This window comes from Triturus cristatus, chromosome 2_2, assembly GCF_964204655.1.
Source record: "Triturus cristatus chromosome 2_2, aTriCri1.1, whole genome shotgun sequence".
Classification (NCBI taxonomy): domain Eukaryota; kingdom Metazoa; phylum Chordata; class Amphibia; order Caudata; family Salamandridae; genus Triturus; species Triturus cristatus.
Genome location: NC_140582.1, coordinates 307,172,889 through 307,187,905, shown reverse-complemented (window position 1 = coordinate 307,187,905; position 15,017 = coordinate 307,172,889). Strand labels below are relative to the sequence as shown.

Genomic DNA, 15,017 nt, shown 5'->3' with positions numbered 1-15,017 from the left:
GCAAACAGTTTAGATTCACAAATAGAGGGGCCACTTTGTATTGGAAAGAAGGCTAGGTGCTCTACTTCAGATTAAATATTGTGGAAGACTTAGAAGAATAACTTTGTCTGGATCTTCTTTCTGTTGTAACCCCATGTTGGTGATGGTATCATTGACTCTCTGCATCTTCATGTAGTTCTTTATGAGTGTACAATGAACTAGATATTTGTCTTGTGACCTCATGCAAGTAAACATCCCAAATCTCTGTGCTAGCTAATGAATTAGAGATGATGAATAGATATTTTCTTCCACTAAAAGGCACACACACTGCTCAATGTTGAATCACAATGTAATCAAAAGTGTTTTGTGTAAAGGTAATTTAAGGGTACAGGCAGTACGCCTGCTGCCATAACCTTTGTACTGTTTCTTTCACCATAGAACCTGTTAAGTGTAAGAAGCCAGGACATCCCGAGCATGGACATTCTACAGGGGATCGGTACAGCATCGGAAGTGACATCAGTTTTTCCTGCAATGAGGGTTACCTACTTACGGGCCCATTGAAGGTTACATGTATGGAGAGCGGTGAATGGAGTGACACTCCGCCATATTGTCAAGGTACCATTGGCAATTCACAGATCAGCCCCACCATTGCTGTTAGTTTGCTGATTTAAAAAGTGGTGCTGCAAATCATGGAAAATCCAAACAATACATTAATTACTTCAATGGGCACACTGCCCTACTGTACATTTCCTAGACTTTTGTACAGTAAAAATGTAAACTTTGTTAAAAAATTAACACATTTATAGGACAACATGAAGGCATTTAAAAGGAAATTCACCAAAACCACACACAGGGTGGAATGATTGAGTAAATTAGGTAATGTGTGCTGTGAACAGTTGCAGAGGTGCAGTCTGAACCATCTAGGCTAGGCTTCCCCAACGAGTAGTTCTTGAGCTACAGGTAGCTCTCCAGCTACATGTAAGTAACTCTACTGTGTGCCAGCCAGGCTACTAATTTAGAAGTTTTTGCTTGTTTGAATTAATGTATGTATTCCGAATTGAAATGATGATTTTTGATTGTTCAATTATGAGTCATTGGAGAGAATTATTACTAATATTATCACATTGGTGCAAGGGCATTGCAGCTATGGCTGTCATATTTAACATTATTTTAAATTAATTAGGCATTTTTCACATTACTGCTGGCAAACCAATCTGAAGCAATGAGGCTATCACTGCTGGTGATCTTGCATGGGGTGACCACTAATGTAGTAATGTCTGACGTGGTAACTGTTAACACAATAATAATAATAGTAGCTCAGGATGATATTCATTTACCATAAGTAGCTCTTATTATAGAAAAGGTTGGAGACCCCTCATCTAGGCTCACAGAAACCATGCAATTACCTGTTTCGTGGTCTTAGCCTGTGTTTCTTGTTATTTCATGACCTATATGCAGACACCCTGGAATGAATCAAAATATTTATAAATTAAAAATGCTGCTTGATACTGCAATTCCTTATTAGTTTTGTCCTCTGAAACAATGGCGCGGACAGGCAGTGCATTGTTGTGGACCTCAGAATTTCTGGCTCTCTAGCGCCTCAAGCATTGGACTATCAGCCACCATGGTGTCAATTCAAGAGAGGATAAAACCTTTGCCTGTCCTAAAGACACTACCTTTGTTTAGCCAAAAACCGTGGCATTGCAAACCTATTTATACTCTACAATGTATCTATTTGCACTTCAATCACATATTTAAAATAAACAAGCATTGGCAAAGCCCAACCTTCTGGTGTTGGCAGTCAGCCTTATGCCTTTGTCAATGCATGTTTTGTTTTGTTGTGGTTTTTGCAAAATATTACTGTTGGGGAAGCTGCTGGGCCATCATCAATTTAAAAAAATAGCTTAACAATCAATCAATAATTACCTTAATAATTCCTGGCACTAATGAGAGCTAATTTGTGTGTAGAGGTGCTCTTTTTGAAAGGGCAGAATGCTGTCTTTCACAGAGATGGCGGGTGTGGTTTGACCCACTTCCCCGTGCTTTCTCCTGCAGTGCAACCTGGTAAAATGTTAATGGTGAAAATAGTGCATTTTTTTGTTTGGAGAGCAGACATAAGGAATGTATCTATTAAAACTAAATCCAAATATTTTGTCAAATTCCTATGGCATGTTTGAGAGTAACATCTTCCTGTTAGAACATGCTCACTGTCTGCATCTGATCCGGGTGTTTCCGTTTTAATGTTCATAATTTTCATGGTTATCACACACACATGGATGCAGAGGCTTGCACACAGACACACTCGCTCTCACATACACGCATGCAAGACTGGACAATGGAAACTGAAAGAGTCATACCAATTCGCCGACTCATAAACATTGCATGAAATTGATTTTGTGTGATCATTCCTAAACATTTTTGCATATTGATTGATTTGTCCAGGTGTGTTTTCATTTTTTGGACCATATTATAACTTTATTTGCTTTGTACTCTTACAGCTGTATCCTGTGGGAATGCTCCTGTACCTGATAACGGTGCTGTTGATGGCTCAAATTTCACTTTCGGTAATACAGTGAGTTTCAGGTAAGGATCTAACATTCTACAAAGTTTCTGCCTATTGTTGTTGAGGAATGGCTAGCCCATGCATTTGCTATACAGATAGATTTTGTTGACATAGTACTACTGCATCACAGCTACTTGAGATGTGGTAAGTATGCCTGAAATAAACAGTGAAAAAATAAAAACCCTCTGTATTGGTTGACTTGGTTTTTACACGCTGAATTCTGTGTGTGTCAGTGACTTGGCAGGTACCCTTTCCTATGGGCATGCAGGGTCTTAACTGTAGTATTTACATGTTTATTGATTGGTTAATATCCCATCATCTCCTGCAAAGAAGTGGAGATTTATATCTTATGCCTCACAATATACCTTTTGTCCTTTTGCCTACTCACACCTGATGTTAGTTTTTATCCAAATCGAGGCCAGATATACTAATATTCAATGTGAATGGGGTTGTAAGTGGCGTATCATGATGCTAAGAGGAGCACATGGCAGCATCAGTAAACTTTATTGCACAAAAGTTGTTGCTAGCGGAATACAAAATGGCTTTGTGTTGTGGAGCTCCAAGCCCTTAATTCTAATATTTTTTTTCTATTTGGAATACCTACTGTGTTTGTGCGCTGTTGAAAGTGTGTACAGATTGTTCTCTTGGTGGATTCAGGGACACTGAGGATAGATTTTAAATGGCAACTCTTAAATTGTGATTTCTTAATTGCTGCAATTTAAGAATCGTAGTTAATACATTTTGTACATCAGACCCTAGCTCCCTGCATCAGTCCAATCCGCCTAGGAAATAGTTGGTTGGTTTAAGTCTTGAAACCTTTACTCCTGCTTCTATTTGTATATTATGTATTTGTAGCATGTGTTGGCTGCAGATACACATGATATGCATTATCCTGCCATCTTGTGTTAGGCCTGGACTCTCCAAGTTGTTTTTCCTCAAGGAAGTTTTATGATTGGCTATGTGCGTCACCTCTCCTCCCCCTCGAGGTATGGCACATGTTCAATGGTTCCTTTGATAGAACGTTTTTTTCAGCCATCTGGCTGGGACGGACTGTGTCTGTGCTCTTGAAGATTCAATGCCTATGTGGCTTACAGTAGAGAAAATTCATCCGGCAATCCAGTGAACTACATCCAACAGATTCGAGACACTATGAAGCGAGTAATCGGTGAGCGACACACACCCCAGTCAAGAATGCCTGTCTCTGGGTGATGGAGACGAAGAAAGACCTTTTCCAACGGTGCACTCAGTGCAGGGCCAAGAACGGACACTCCGGCACTCATGAAGTGTGTAATCTGTGCTTATTAGCAGAGCTCAAAGAAGACAACTGTGCAACCTGCTGATTGGGTAAAAACAAGGAAATGCCTTGTACCGTAAGGGATCGTCATCTGGCACACAGCTGGCAGCTGAGGCGGAGTTCTCGTGTGATAGTGAGGAAGTAATTGAGGCCAGTGCACCAACAGGAAGTGGGTTAGTCATTGCCGGCCCCCACTATGTTGCCTCTGATTCACTTACTGGTGATAAAGAAGCTCTGGTATATGTCAAGGGGCCTACATCGCCATCACTGATTCCTGTGTTGGGACCGAGGTCAAAGACGATGCCACGTACCGTGAGTACTGTTGACCCATCAACATTAACAAAGGAGCCGTAGAACATGCGCAGTACCTTGAGGGGTAGGAGAGACAACGCACAACACCAATCATAAACTTCCTTAAGGAAACTTGCAGAGTCCGAGCTCAACACTCGATGGAAGGAGTATGCATAGCATGTGAATCTGCAGCACTACACGCTACAAATGGATGCTTACAGTTTAAGTAACATACTCCTTTCAATGTTATTTGTTCTATGTGTATGTAACGTTTTAAATGTTATTGAAAGGGCTATCAAAGAGCTGCTTTAATTGTCAGGTTTGTTTAATGTCCTTTGGTGGGTAAATACTTTTCTATCATACAGCATTCATTATAAAAACATACAATGCTTAGCGAATATTAGGCCCAGCATTATAAAAAAGCACTATCTGTGAATGGCCATGTAGGTGATGTGATTGCAGGGGACTGAATAAATGTTAAAACATGTTGTTGACACACAATTTAATTGTCACTTAGAACTATGAAATGGGTTGATTTGTTTTTAAGCTTTCTTTCACATTGACAAACCATTATATATGTTATAACGAAAACTCTGGTCTGTGGAAAATGTAAAAAGTAATGCTGTAGCTCAGTAATGTAACATTTTATTTTAGGTATACTGAAATCAAAATAAATCAAAAAAGTCTTGCCTATTTCAGTCACAAACAGGTTGGTTAGCTAAATCGTACCAAATTCATATTTAACTCCGGAGATATTGTGCTATCATATTATCGTAAAAAGAACAATTGATGGACAGAATGCAGAAAAATTTCATACATTCACCCCAGTACAGAGATCTGGGCCTAAATCCATTGTTTTTTTGCTCCCCATGCCATTCCAGTTTGAACCCAGCCATATGCAAATCAGTCTTGACCCTGAACCCTATGGCAACAGTCCAGCCCGAGCTGCCAGGCCAGGTCCTCCATGGACTGGAAGCAAGCATCCGGGGACCAGTTTTGGGGTGTCACCCCTCATCAGCCAGGCTAGCTTGACTCCAGTGGCATGGAGAGCACAGGACCCAAGTCTGGGCATTCCCGTCTCGGGTGACAAATGCAAAAAGGACAATTGATGGACAGAATGCAGAGCAATGTCAATCATTCACCTCAGTACAGAGATATGGGCCTAAATCCATTGTTTTTTTTATTCCCATGAGGAACAGGGTCAAGACTGATTTGCATATGGCAGGGTCCAAACTGGCGTGGCATATTGAGCAAAAGAACGATGGATTTAACCCAAATCTCTTGATTGGGGGTGAATGTTTAATTAATTCAGCATTCCATCCATCATTTGTTGCCGCAGCACTTTTCGTCCTAAGTGGGATGGGTATGCCCATTCGTGGGTCCCTAGCTTGCTGTGCCACTGCATTCAAGCTAGCCTGTCTAATGAGGGCTGATAACCCGAAACTGGTCCCAGGATGCTTGTTTCTGGTCCAAGGAGGACCTGGCTTGGCAGTTTGGGCTGGACTGTTCCCATGTGGAACAGGGTCACGACTGATTTGCAATGGCTGGGTCAAAACTGGGGTGGCATGGTGAGCAAAAGAACGATGGATTAAACCCAGATCTTTGTGACTGGTGGTGAATAATTGGATTGTTCAGAATTCTGTCCATCATATGTCTCCTTTGCTTTTGTCATCCTAAGTGGGAAGGGTATGCCCAGACGTAGGTCCTGTGCTCACTGCACCACTGGATTCAAGCTAGCCTTGCTGATGAGGGGTGATGCCCTCGAAACCGGTCCCAGGATCCTTGTTTCCGGTCCAGGGAGGACCTGGCTTCGCAGTTCAGGTGGGACTGGTCCCATGTGGAACAGGGTCACGACTGATTTGCATATGGCTGGGTCAAAACTGGGGTGGCGTGGTGAGCAAAAGTACGATGGATTAAACCCAGATCTTTGTGGCTGGGGGTGAATGTTTGCATTGTTCAGCATTCCGTCCATCATTTGTCTCTTTTATCATAATATCGTGGCCAAAATATTGAAGACCAAAATGTGGAAAAGGTAAGTATATATAAGTAAAAATAGGTTTACTTTACATACCTCCTCAAATGTGTACCTTGGTGATATATATCTTCAAGGTCTGCCTATATAGAGTTAAGAATAGTAAGTCTATGCCTCCCTGTATATAGTTACCTTCTTACTATTTTGGTCTTCCATATTTTAGCCACACCATAATGGCTGCACAATATATTTGTTGTAGATATTCCGACATACAGACACTTAGGCAACATGTACTGCCATAAGAAATGTTGTAATCTGAGCAGAGAGTCTTTTAGCCAACGCTTTTCAGTATAGACAAGTTCCAATTTGTATTTCTTTATTTCCCATAAGCGTTCTATGATGCAGAAAATTCACTTTCATAAACTTATTCTTAATAAATCCAACTTTACTTGTCTGTTGTCTTTTCTGATTTCTCTTCCTGATGCTTAGATAACTTTGCACACCCCAGCAAATGTGCTCTTTTCTGCCTCAAAACAACATTCATGCCTCCACAAATGCACCCAAACTCAAATTACTTTGTTTTCCTCTCAATCACCCTCCTAACAGAAGCACAGAAAAAAATCCTCTACTTCATTCACCAGAAATCACATTTATGATCCAAAGCGATATGATGAAGGCAGTTATAGCATGTTTTATAGATCACTGTTCAGACAAGATCTTGGCAAACTTGTTGCACCTACAGGAACAGTTTGCCATGCTGTCATCATCTTCAGTCGTGATTCTGCAAGTGGAAGAAGAAAAAATTCTAATTGGACTGACCTGTTGATCCCTTTCTCTAGAATGTGTATAATTTATCTAGGCCCTGGACTTTTTCTTCTTTCTTTAGGACTGTAAATATTACATTTATGATAATTGCCACAGAAGCTGCTTCTAGTTACCTTTAAAATATGGTATTCTGTTATAAAGCATCACACAGAGATAATCATTTTTTTCTGCTAATCTTGCAGGTTCAAGCACGAGAAAAACAAAAACCATAGAATACCTCCATTGCAGACTCTATTAACCCTAGTCCTAATGACTTTTGAGAAAATACACATTGTATTTTAGAGCCATGTTAATGCTAGGCATTATTTTATGATGACTTGAAACAAAATTGCTGGTGCTGCCAGACTTCACAAACATATCATACATTTGAATGGTCACATGAATACAGCAGTAGAGACCACCCTCTTTTAGCACGATTCTGTAACGTGTTGTTTCTTTATTTTTCTCAGCTGTAACAAAGGTTACTCCTTGCATGGCTCAAAAGAAGCATCCTGTCTTGCCAATGGCACGTGGAACACTGCCCCTCCTTCCTGTGAATTAGTGATGTGTCCAACACCCGAGGATGTCAGCAATGGAAAATATACTCTAACCGGCCAAAGTTACCTTTCGGCTGTGTCATACACATGCAACAATGGATACAGGTAATAGAGATAAACTTGAAGAGCCCTGGCAATATTTCTAGCACATGCCCAAAGCAACTCTAAATTGAAGAAAAATACATTTTGAAGGGCTTTTCTTGTATGAAAGTAGAGAGTTTAACAAAAGATGAGGATCTTAAGACTCAAAAGGTCTTCTAATGTACACACATACTGTGCATAATCTTGACAAGCACATAGGGTTTGATTACGATCCGATTCTGAAGAGCTCCAAATTGGATTCGGGTTTGCCGAATCCGATTTGGAACCCTTGTTTCCGAACCAATCGTACACAGTTTTGAACGACCGATTACAATGCCCGAAAAACTTTAGGGCTGTCCGAACCATTTCCGAAAGGCATTCGGACAGGTCGAGCCTTTCGGAGCCGTTTCATACAGCTCAATGGACATGGTTTCTGAGTGAGCGAGTACAATGACAGATTCGGACAGCCATTCCGATTCGGTTTGCCCGAAATGAAACGGCTGTCGGAATCTGTCTTTGGGCGCCTGCAGCAGGCCCCCCTTCACCCGGGGCCCTCCAAATCAGACCTGTGGGGGTACCCATGGGTCCCCTCTTCCCAACCATGCACAGTGTGGCAGGCACCATGGGGTGCCCGCCACAGGGTGCAGGGTTTTACCCAGCCAACCCGTTTGGAACACAGGCTCCCATTGAAGTTAATTGGAGTCCAACCAAATCGTATATGATTCGATCTCCTTATCTGAGTTGTTTGGAAAGCATTCCAGAACCGAATCGGTTAGAATGCTTTCTGGACGAGATCGTAATCAGCCCCATAGTGTACAGCTATGCACTAGCCAGCTCCGATCTATACTATCCATATCCCTTCTTCCTGACAGCATTAAGAATCCAGTTTAGTTGACAGTTAAATGTAATTGAAACAATTTAAAGTTTCAATGTAGAATTCAGGAAATAACTTACAGCAACTGCACTGAAAAATTCTATCAGTTAGAGAAATCACAACTGAACCTGAATTGCAGACTGATTCATGGTCTAATGAGTTATCTATTTATTTAATAATTTGAGAATTATAAGTTAAAGTATAAAATATTTATATAAATTATTAGTTTTTAGAAAATTATTTATTTATATTAGTTCAACAAGTTTAATAAACTAGAGTAGTTGCAGAAATGGTTATTGAATGTTTTATTTTATTTTAACTATAAGTGGTTATTTGCACTTGCATTCATTGAATTAATGTTTTTTATTCATATGGTATAGCTTTATAAAGGCTTGTTAAATATTGCGTATGCAAGCATTTCTGTACAGTTTGCATAATTCCAGACAGTTATTTAGGCTAAGGATTAAGCCAGGCACAGAATATATGAAATGTATTTTATATTTCCTCAAATGAATGCTTAGAAACCTATCCACAGGATAGATGTTCCTTTGTGAAGATTCCCCAAGTCAATTTATCTTCAGACTAGCTGAGAGTTTGAACCCCCAGTCCTGTCCCAAGTGATGTATAGCATCCACAGTATGTTAAAAATTAAAGCTGTAAGTTCGAGTGTAAAGGGGGCTTTTGTGTTAAATAGAGATACTACATATTCTATGTCGAACCCACAGCCCTACTAGAGAAGAAGGCTGCATAAAGATTAACCTCTGAATCAAGCCTGAGCAAAATTTTAATTATGCTTATCAAATTTGTGAAACTTTCACATTTTGCATTAAGTGAAATTGTAAAAATTCCCAAAATGTAGCATTATACTATTTTGCATAATGTCTTGTTCATAGGAGACTGGATCAAGTAGAAAATGTCTCACTGAGAGACATTTTCTGCTCAGACTAGTTGCCTGCTGCTGTCTTGTGTGACATTTTTATGTGAGGTACCGGCAAACCACACTTGCATAATTGTGTGTTATTTTTGTAAATTTCCCAAAAATTAAGTAAATAGAAATGCAATTTCTCTAACACCAAAATAAAATATGGAATGGATGTGACTATCCTATGTCAACACTAGACACTCCACTCCTAACATACTTATAGCTGTTTTTAATTCAACCTTTGTGGATGAAATATTTAATTCTCTTTTATCACAAAGCATGCAATTGTTTCAGCTTACAGGGATCTTCAAAGTTGACTTGTGAAGCTTCTGGGCAGTGGAGCGGGTTATCACCAACCTGCCAGCTTGTATCCTGTGGACCTCCACCTGTTGTTAGAGATGCTGATATTTTGGGAAAAATCTTTACCTTTGCCAACTCTGTGACTTACACCTGCAAAGAAGAGTAAGTAAACTGGCAGGACTGAACTTATTCCAGGTTGTTTTGAAGGGGTTCCTGAAAAATGCACTAAAAAGACTAGTTATTGCATTTTACTGGCATATCTATGTCTTCTGTAGTGGCACACATTAACTTGGTTTTAATTTAAGACCTTTGTCAAAGATTGATTTTTTTAAAAGACATTAAAAACAACAACATATACTCTGAAGAACATGATACCACAGGTGATTCTATATGAAGGTAAATGTATTCATTAAAAAAGTGACCAAAATTATGGTCAATATTGCAGTTTAAAAACATGAGCGAAGTTTGAAAAAACACATTCATTTCTAAAACAAAATGTACTGATTTTGCATACTTCATAAACATTCTTAAGAATATATCAGTTGACATGAGGCTTTTACTTTTAACTGTGCATAAACATTTTCTTTTTTCTCAGAAGGTAAACACCGTTCACCAAACTCTCTCTACTCTTCGACCCATTATACTATTTATTTTTGTTTTTTATATAGGGCAAACTTGACCCGGTATCGGGTATCAGAGCCCTTTACATAGCACCAGTTGCGTTACATGAGGAAACATTCATTTTTGTTAGGCACGGGGAGATTAAGTGATTTGCCCACAATTACAGGATGTTCAGGGTCATTGCCAAGACTTGAACCTGGTTCCCAGATTCGAGGTCGACTGCCCTAGCCATTAGGCCAACTCCTCTCTTCATGTTCTAAGTCTGGTAAATCTCTCGTCAAACTACACCTGCCACATTATACCGACAACTACTAATACTCCATCTACTATCATTAGTACATCTACTACTATTATTCCTTCTACTACTACTACTAGTACTGTGGTAAATATTTTAATTATCTGTACTATTTTTGATGCGGAAATATAATAAGAATAACTCAGTAAAATGAGAGGCAGAATCCGTGGTATTAGAGGTTCTGAAAGGGCTTTATTCCTTATACAATTCGAATTGTAGGCATCATATTCCATCACCACGGAGGTTCAGGAAGTGAAGGGCATACATTATTGACAGGTAATCATTTTTATAGAAAAGGCATTACAATGAAACAGATGCAGGAGGCGTAACAGCTGATAAAATAGGTAAAGATATGCATGCGTAACTAGAAATAGGCGTAACTAGGCGTAACTAGAAAACGTCATTATACATGATGTCACAAATGGGTGGATCCATGAAGGAATCTTGCAATGTCAGCAGAAATATTTGGCAGAGATGCGCGCGCAGCCGCATGACGTGTGATTGACGTGCAACTAGGGGGTGAAGGGGACTTGACATTTAACTCTACATGTGGAGACAGAAGTCTGGGGGGTCAAGTCAACCTAATCCCGAATCATATCTAACATCCTATGTTTAAAGAACTATGTGATCCAAAAGGAAAGGTCTTTCGAACAAAATCTATTCTATACTGACTGTGAGTGCGTGTACAAGCGTCTAAGTGTCTACATGAGATGCGAGGGCAGAAATCTTCCATAGTAAAAGGGGCTATGAATTACTTGCACGAGGACAGCAAGGCCGGGCTCTTCGCTCGGTAGCTGGAAGAATGTTTACCTAAACTACTAGACAGGAATGCATTGGATGAGGAGCGGAGCAGATAATCTTGAAGGTGAAATACAGTTTTTGGCAGGCAGACAGGCCGAAGTCAGGCACCGTTAGCCGCGCAGGGAGTAGGACAAAGTTCATGGATACAGATGCAGGCTCAGGCCGGAGCTTTCGGAGACAAGAGGCAGGAAAAGACTTGATGACAGGATTCAGGGCCTACTCGCCTGAACTGTAAAACGGGGAAAGTGAACCACATAAAGTCGGTGGCCTTTTATACTTAGGAATGGAATATCCGACCCATTCATGGCAGATCTGAAAGAGAACATGTTGACGGTGGACGCACATGTATTTGCGTCTTCATAACTGGAACTGGAGGGAACATACATGTACTTGTAGCATATACATGGAGCCGTTGGGGTCTAAGATAGGGGACATAACTGATCACAAAAATTCATATTTCCTCATTCCCTCCTTGTCCCCTACGGACCCTCAGGAGATATCAATCTTCATCAATCCATCGATCTGTTCATATAACATCATTTGTTCTTCTTTCCTCATCCGGGATTGTGAACGAAAACTTGGATGTGGAATACACGATGTGGCACACAGACCACAAATCGCTGGCCCACATTGTAGACATAAGCAGCAACTGAATAGTGTGAGAAAGCCAATACCTAGGAAGGATAGTATTCTCCATCCCCAGGTTGACAACACGCTCCAGAACCAACCGGACCAAGTCCAGGTGCCTGGATTCTGGTGTATCTGGCTTACAATCTTATGAAGGCGAGTTATAGCTTTATATACAGATGGCGAATTTTCTGGGATGAATATGCAGCAACTTGATCCGATGACCCTACAAGCTCCGCCCCTATCGGCCAGGATGACGTCAAGGACAAGACGATTTTGAAGAACAACAATCCGCATCGCAGACTGCTCCTCTGTTAAGTTGCCTAAGGCGGAAATAGTTTCATTTACTACGGCTTCAAGGGTCCTAGTTAATCTACGTATCAGCTTACTATTGGTGACTGTACCTATATAGGGAAAGAGACCTTTATTAAAATCTGTATATTTTTCCCATGCCGTCTCAGCGTAATCGACAATTGGGAGATCTCTCCGTTCTCTAGTGTGTACTAAATGGGTATTTCTGTGATAATCAGGAGGGGCTAGGAAAACAGGTGGCAGAAGGAATGCTATGTAACAGGTACCATCCCAATCTAGAGGTAAGCGTGTATATGCGGTCTGGCCACATATAAAGTAGGAATGACGAGAAGCTCTAAATGTGGACTTGCCTTGATCACTGAATTTTATTACAGTGGTGCATTTACTATGGCCCATGTGTATGGAACCATTCTTTCTTACACATAATTCCCCTTTTACTGGGAATACTGACATGGCGGGCAAGATTGGTGTAGCTTCGGATTCAACGTTCAGGATCATGAGGTTAAGTGTAAAATTACCTAATCCATATACTTCATTTTCTAGATCAGTTCCTGTTCTTTTGGGAAGTCTCTCCTTGTTAGGGTAGCAGACTTTGAGTAAAACTAGGTTCAGGTTTCCCCATACCCAATTGTCTTGATAAACTACCGAGTTTGAATCTAAGGAATTAATTAAACTAAACCATGCTCCACAGGAGCCATTATGTGTGAACGGATACGGAAAGAGAGGCAGAACTCCCTTATAATTCTGATAGGGAGGAAGTCGGCCACATATCCAACAATTGGTAACATTGCTGGTCTGATGGGAATGATATAACATACTAATGAAAGTGTTATTGCGCAGCGCAAATCTATAGGACAACTCATGCGGGGGTAATTCGCTAAAAGAATGTTCAGCAGTAACATTATAAGCACGTTGAAAAATAGGGTAGTATGTGTGCAACAGTATACTGGCGACGATGATCAGAAGACTTAAGAAAAACAAAATTAATAACGTTACTGTGCAATGACTACGCAGTGATTTACAATACGCATACTTTTTCAACTGCATCTTCCGATTTCTTTCTCTATTCAGGTCTAGAGGATACATGTCAGGGACAAATTCAACCGCTTCACCTTAGAGAGGACTTAAACAATCAAATTGTCTGACTTGCTAGACCTTAATTTCAGTTTATAAAGTTCTTTATCCGGCGGTTCGATCAAGGAGGGCTTTGAATCAATCGGTGAAGAAACGCAAGGCGTAACGTTTACATCAGATGGTAGTCCATGAAATTTCTTGATATGACTCGAATGTAACCACCCTTTACGACCTTCGATCTTCACGGCTGTCCTCGTCGTTAGCAGCACGAGTTGTGGCGATTTCCACCTAGGATCCAGCTGAGTCTTCCGGTCAAAATTTCGTACCAGCACCAGGTCCCCGGGAACTACGTCATGGGGTTTTACCTCGGTGTTATCGGGAAAGGCTGCAGCTACCTGTGAACGACAAGATTGTAGTGCAGACATCAAGGAAGCCAGGTAATCTGTCAGCATATTACAATCAACATCAGTTATTTTACGAGGTATAGGCGTCCCCCACATATTTGGTGGTCTACCGAAGATCACCTCATACGGGGATAGCCCTGTTCGAGAATGTGCTACCATTCTCATGTAAAAGAGTGCAACTGGTAAGGCTACTATCCAATCGACACCTTTGTCTCTACATATTTTGGACAATCTAATTTTCAGAGTTTGATTATGGCGTTCCACGAGACCTGCTGCCTCGGGATGTCGGACACAGTGAAATTTCCATTGATAGCCTAATAAGAGTGAAACGTGTTTCATTAATTCTGATGAGAATGGCTGGCCGTTATCTGAGTATACAACACGTGGCAAACCATATCGTGGGAAGAATTCTCGAACTAACTGTTTGGCAGTAGTCGGGGCAGTGTAATCGGAGACGGGATATGCCTCTGTCCAACGGGAAAGAGCGCATACAACTACGAGGACATATTTGAATCCTCGACAACGTTCCATCTGGATGTAATCCATCTGGAGGACTTCAAAAGGGTGATCAGGAGGCTGAAATTCACCCTGTTCTACGGGAATGCCTTTACCTGGATTAAACTGACAACATATCATACAGGTACGGACTTTTTGTTTAGCTGCTGCTCGCAAGTGTTTGTTGAACCAAATGTGTTGAATGCTGTCTAGCATAGCTTTTTCTCCTAGGTGCGCTGGACTATGTATTGGGTTAATGATGACTTGAACCATTGAATCGGGGAGAAACCATATAGATTTTCCCTTCGTCATCCATCCTTGATCCGTTTGGATCCCTCCTAATTCAGTCCATTTCTTTATTTCATCTGGTGTAGCATGTGTCTGTATGTCAATTACATCAAGAGCGGGATCCTTAACTGTCATGCAATGTGCTGATGTCGGAACTATCGTCTTTGTCACGTCAGTTGTGTGAGTTTGAGCAGTCTGTTTAGCTGTTCTGTCAGCTAGGTCATTACCCTGAGAAATGATATCGGTAATTTTCGTATGAGCTTTACATTTCATAATCGATATTGCGGTGGGTAGGTGAATTGCGTCTAATAGAGCATGAATGAGGGATCCGTGCTGAATGTGGGCACCGTGAGAAGTTAAATAACCTCTCTCTCGCCACAGCACGCCGAAGTCATGGACGACTCCAAATGCATAACGTGAATCTGTGTATATGTTAACTTTCTTATTTGTGGCTTGAATACAG

At 40.8% G+C, this 15,017-nt stretch overlaps 1 protein-coding gene across 5 annotated transcripts in view; it reads left to right on the top strand.

Moving 5' to 3' along the window:
• SVEP1 (sushi, von Willebrand factor type A, EGF and pentraxin domain containing 1) overlaps positions 1–15,017 on the top strand; it is a 1,063,460-nt gene that overhangs the window by 900,988 nt on the left and 147,455 nt on the right. For all 5 annotated transcript variants that reach the window (XM_085641350.1, XM_085641349.1, XM_085641348.1 and 2 more), the window contains 4 exons: positions 418–594; positions 2,478–2,562; positions 7,374–7,565; positions 9,632–9,799. In XM_085641350.1, the coding sequence (XP_085497476.1) occupies positions 418–594; positions 2,478–2,562; positions 7,374–7,565; positions 9,632–9,799 (622 nt within the window). The remainder of the gene's footprint in view (positions 1–417; positions 595–2,477; positions 2,563–7,373; positions 7,566–9,631; positions 9,800–15,017) is intronic.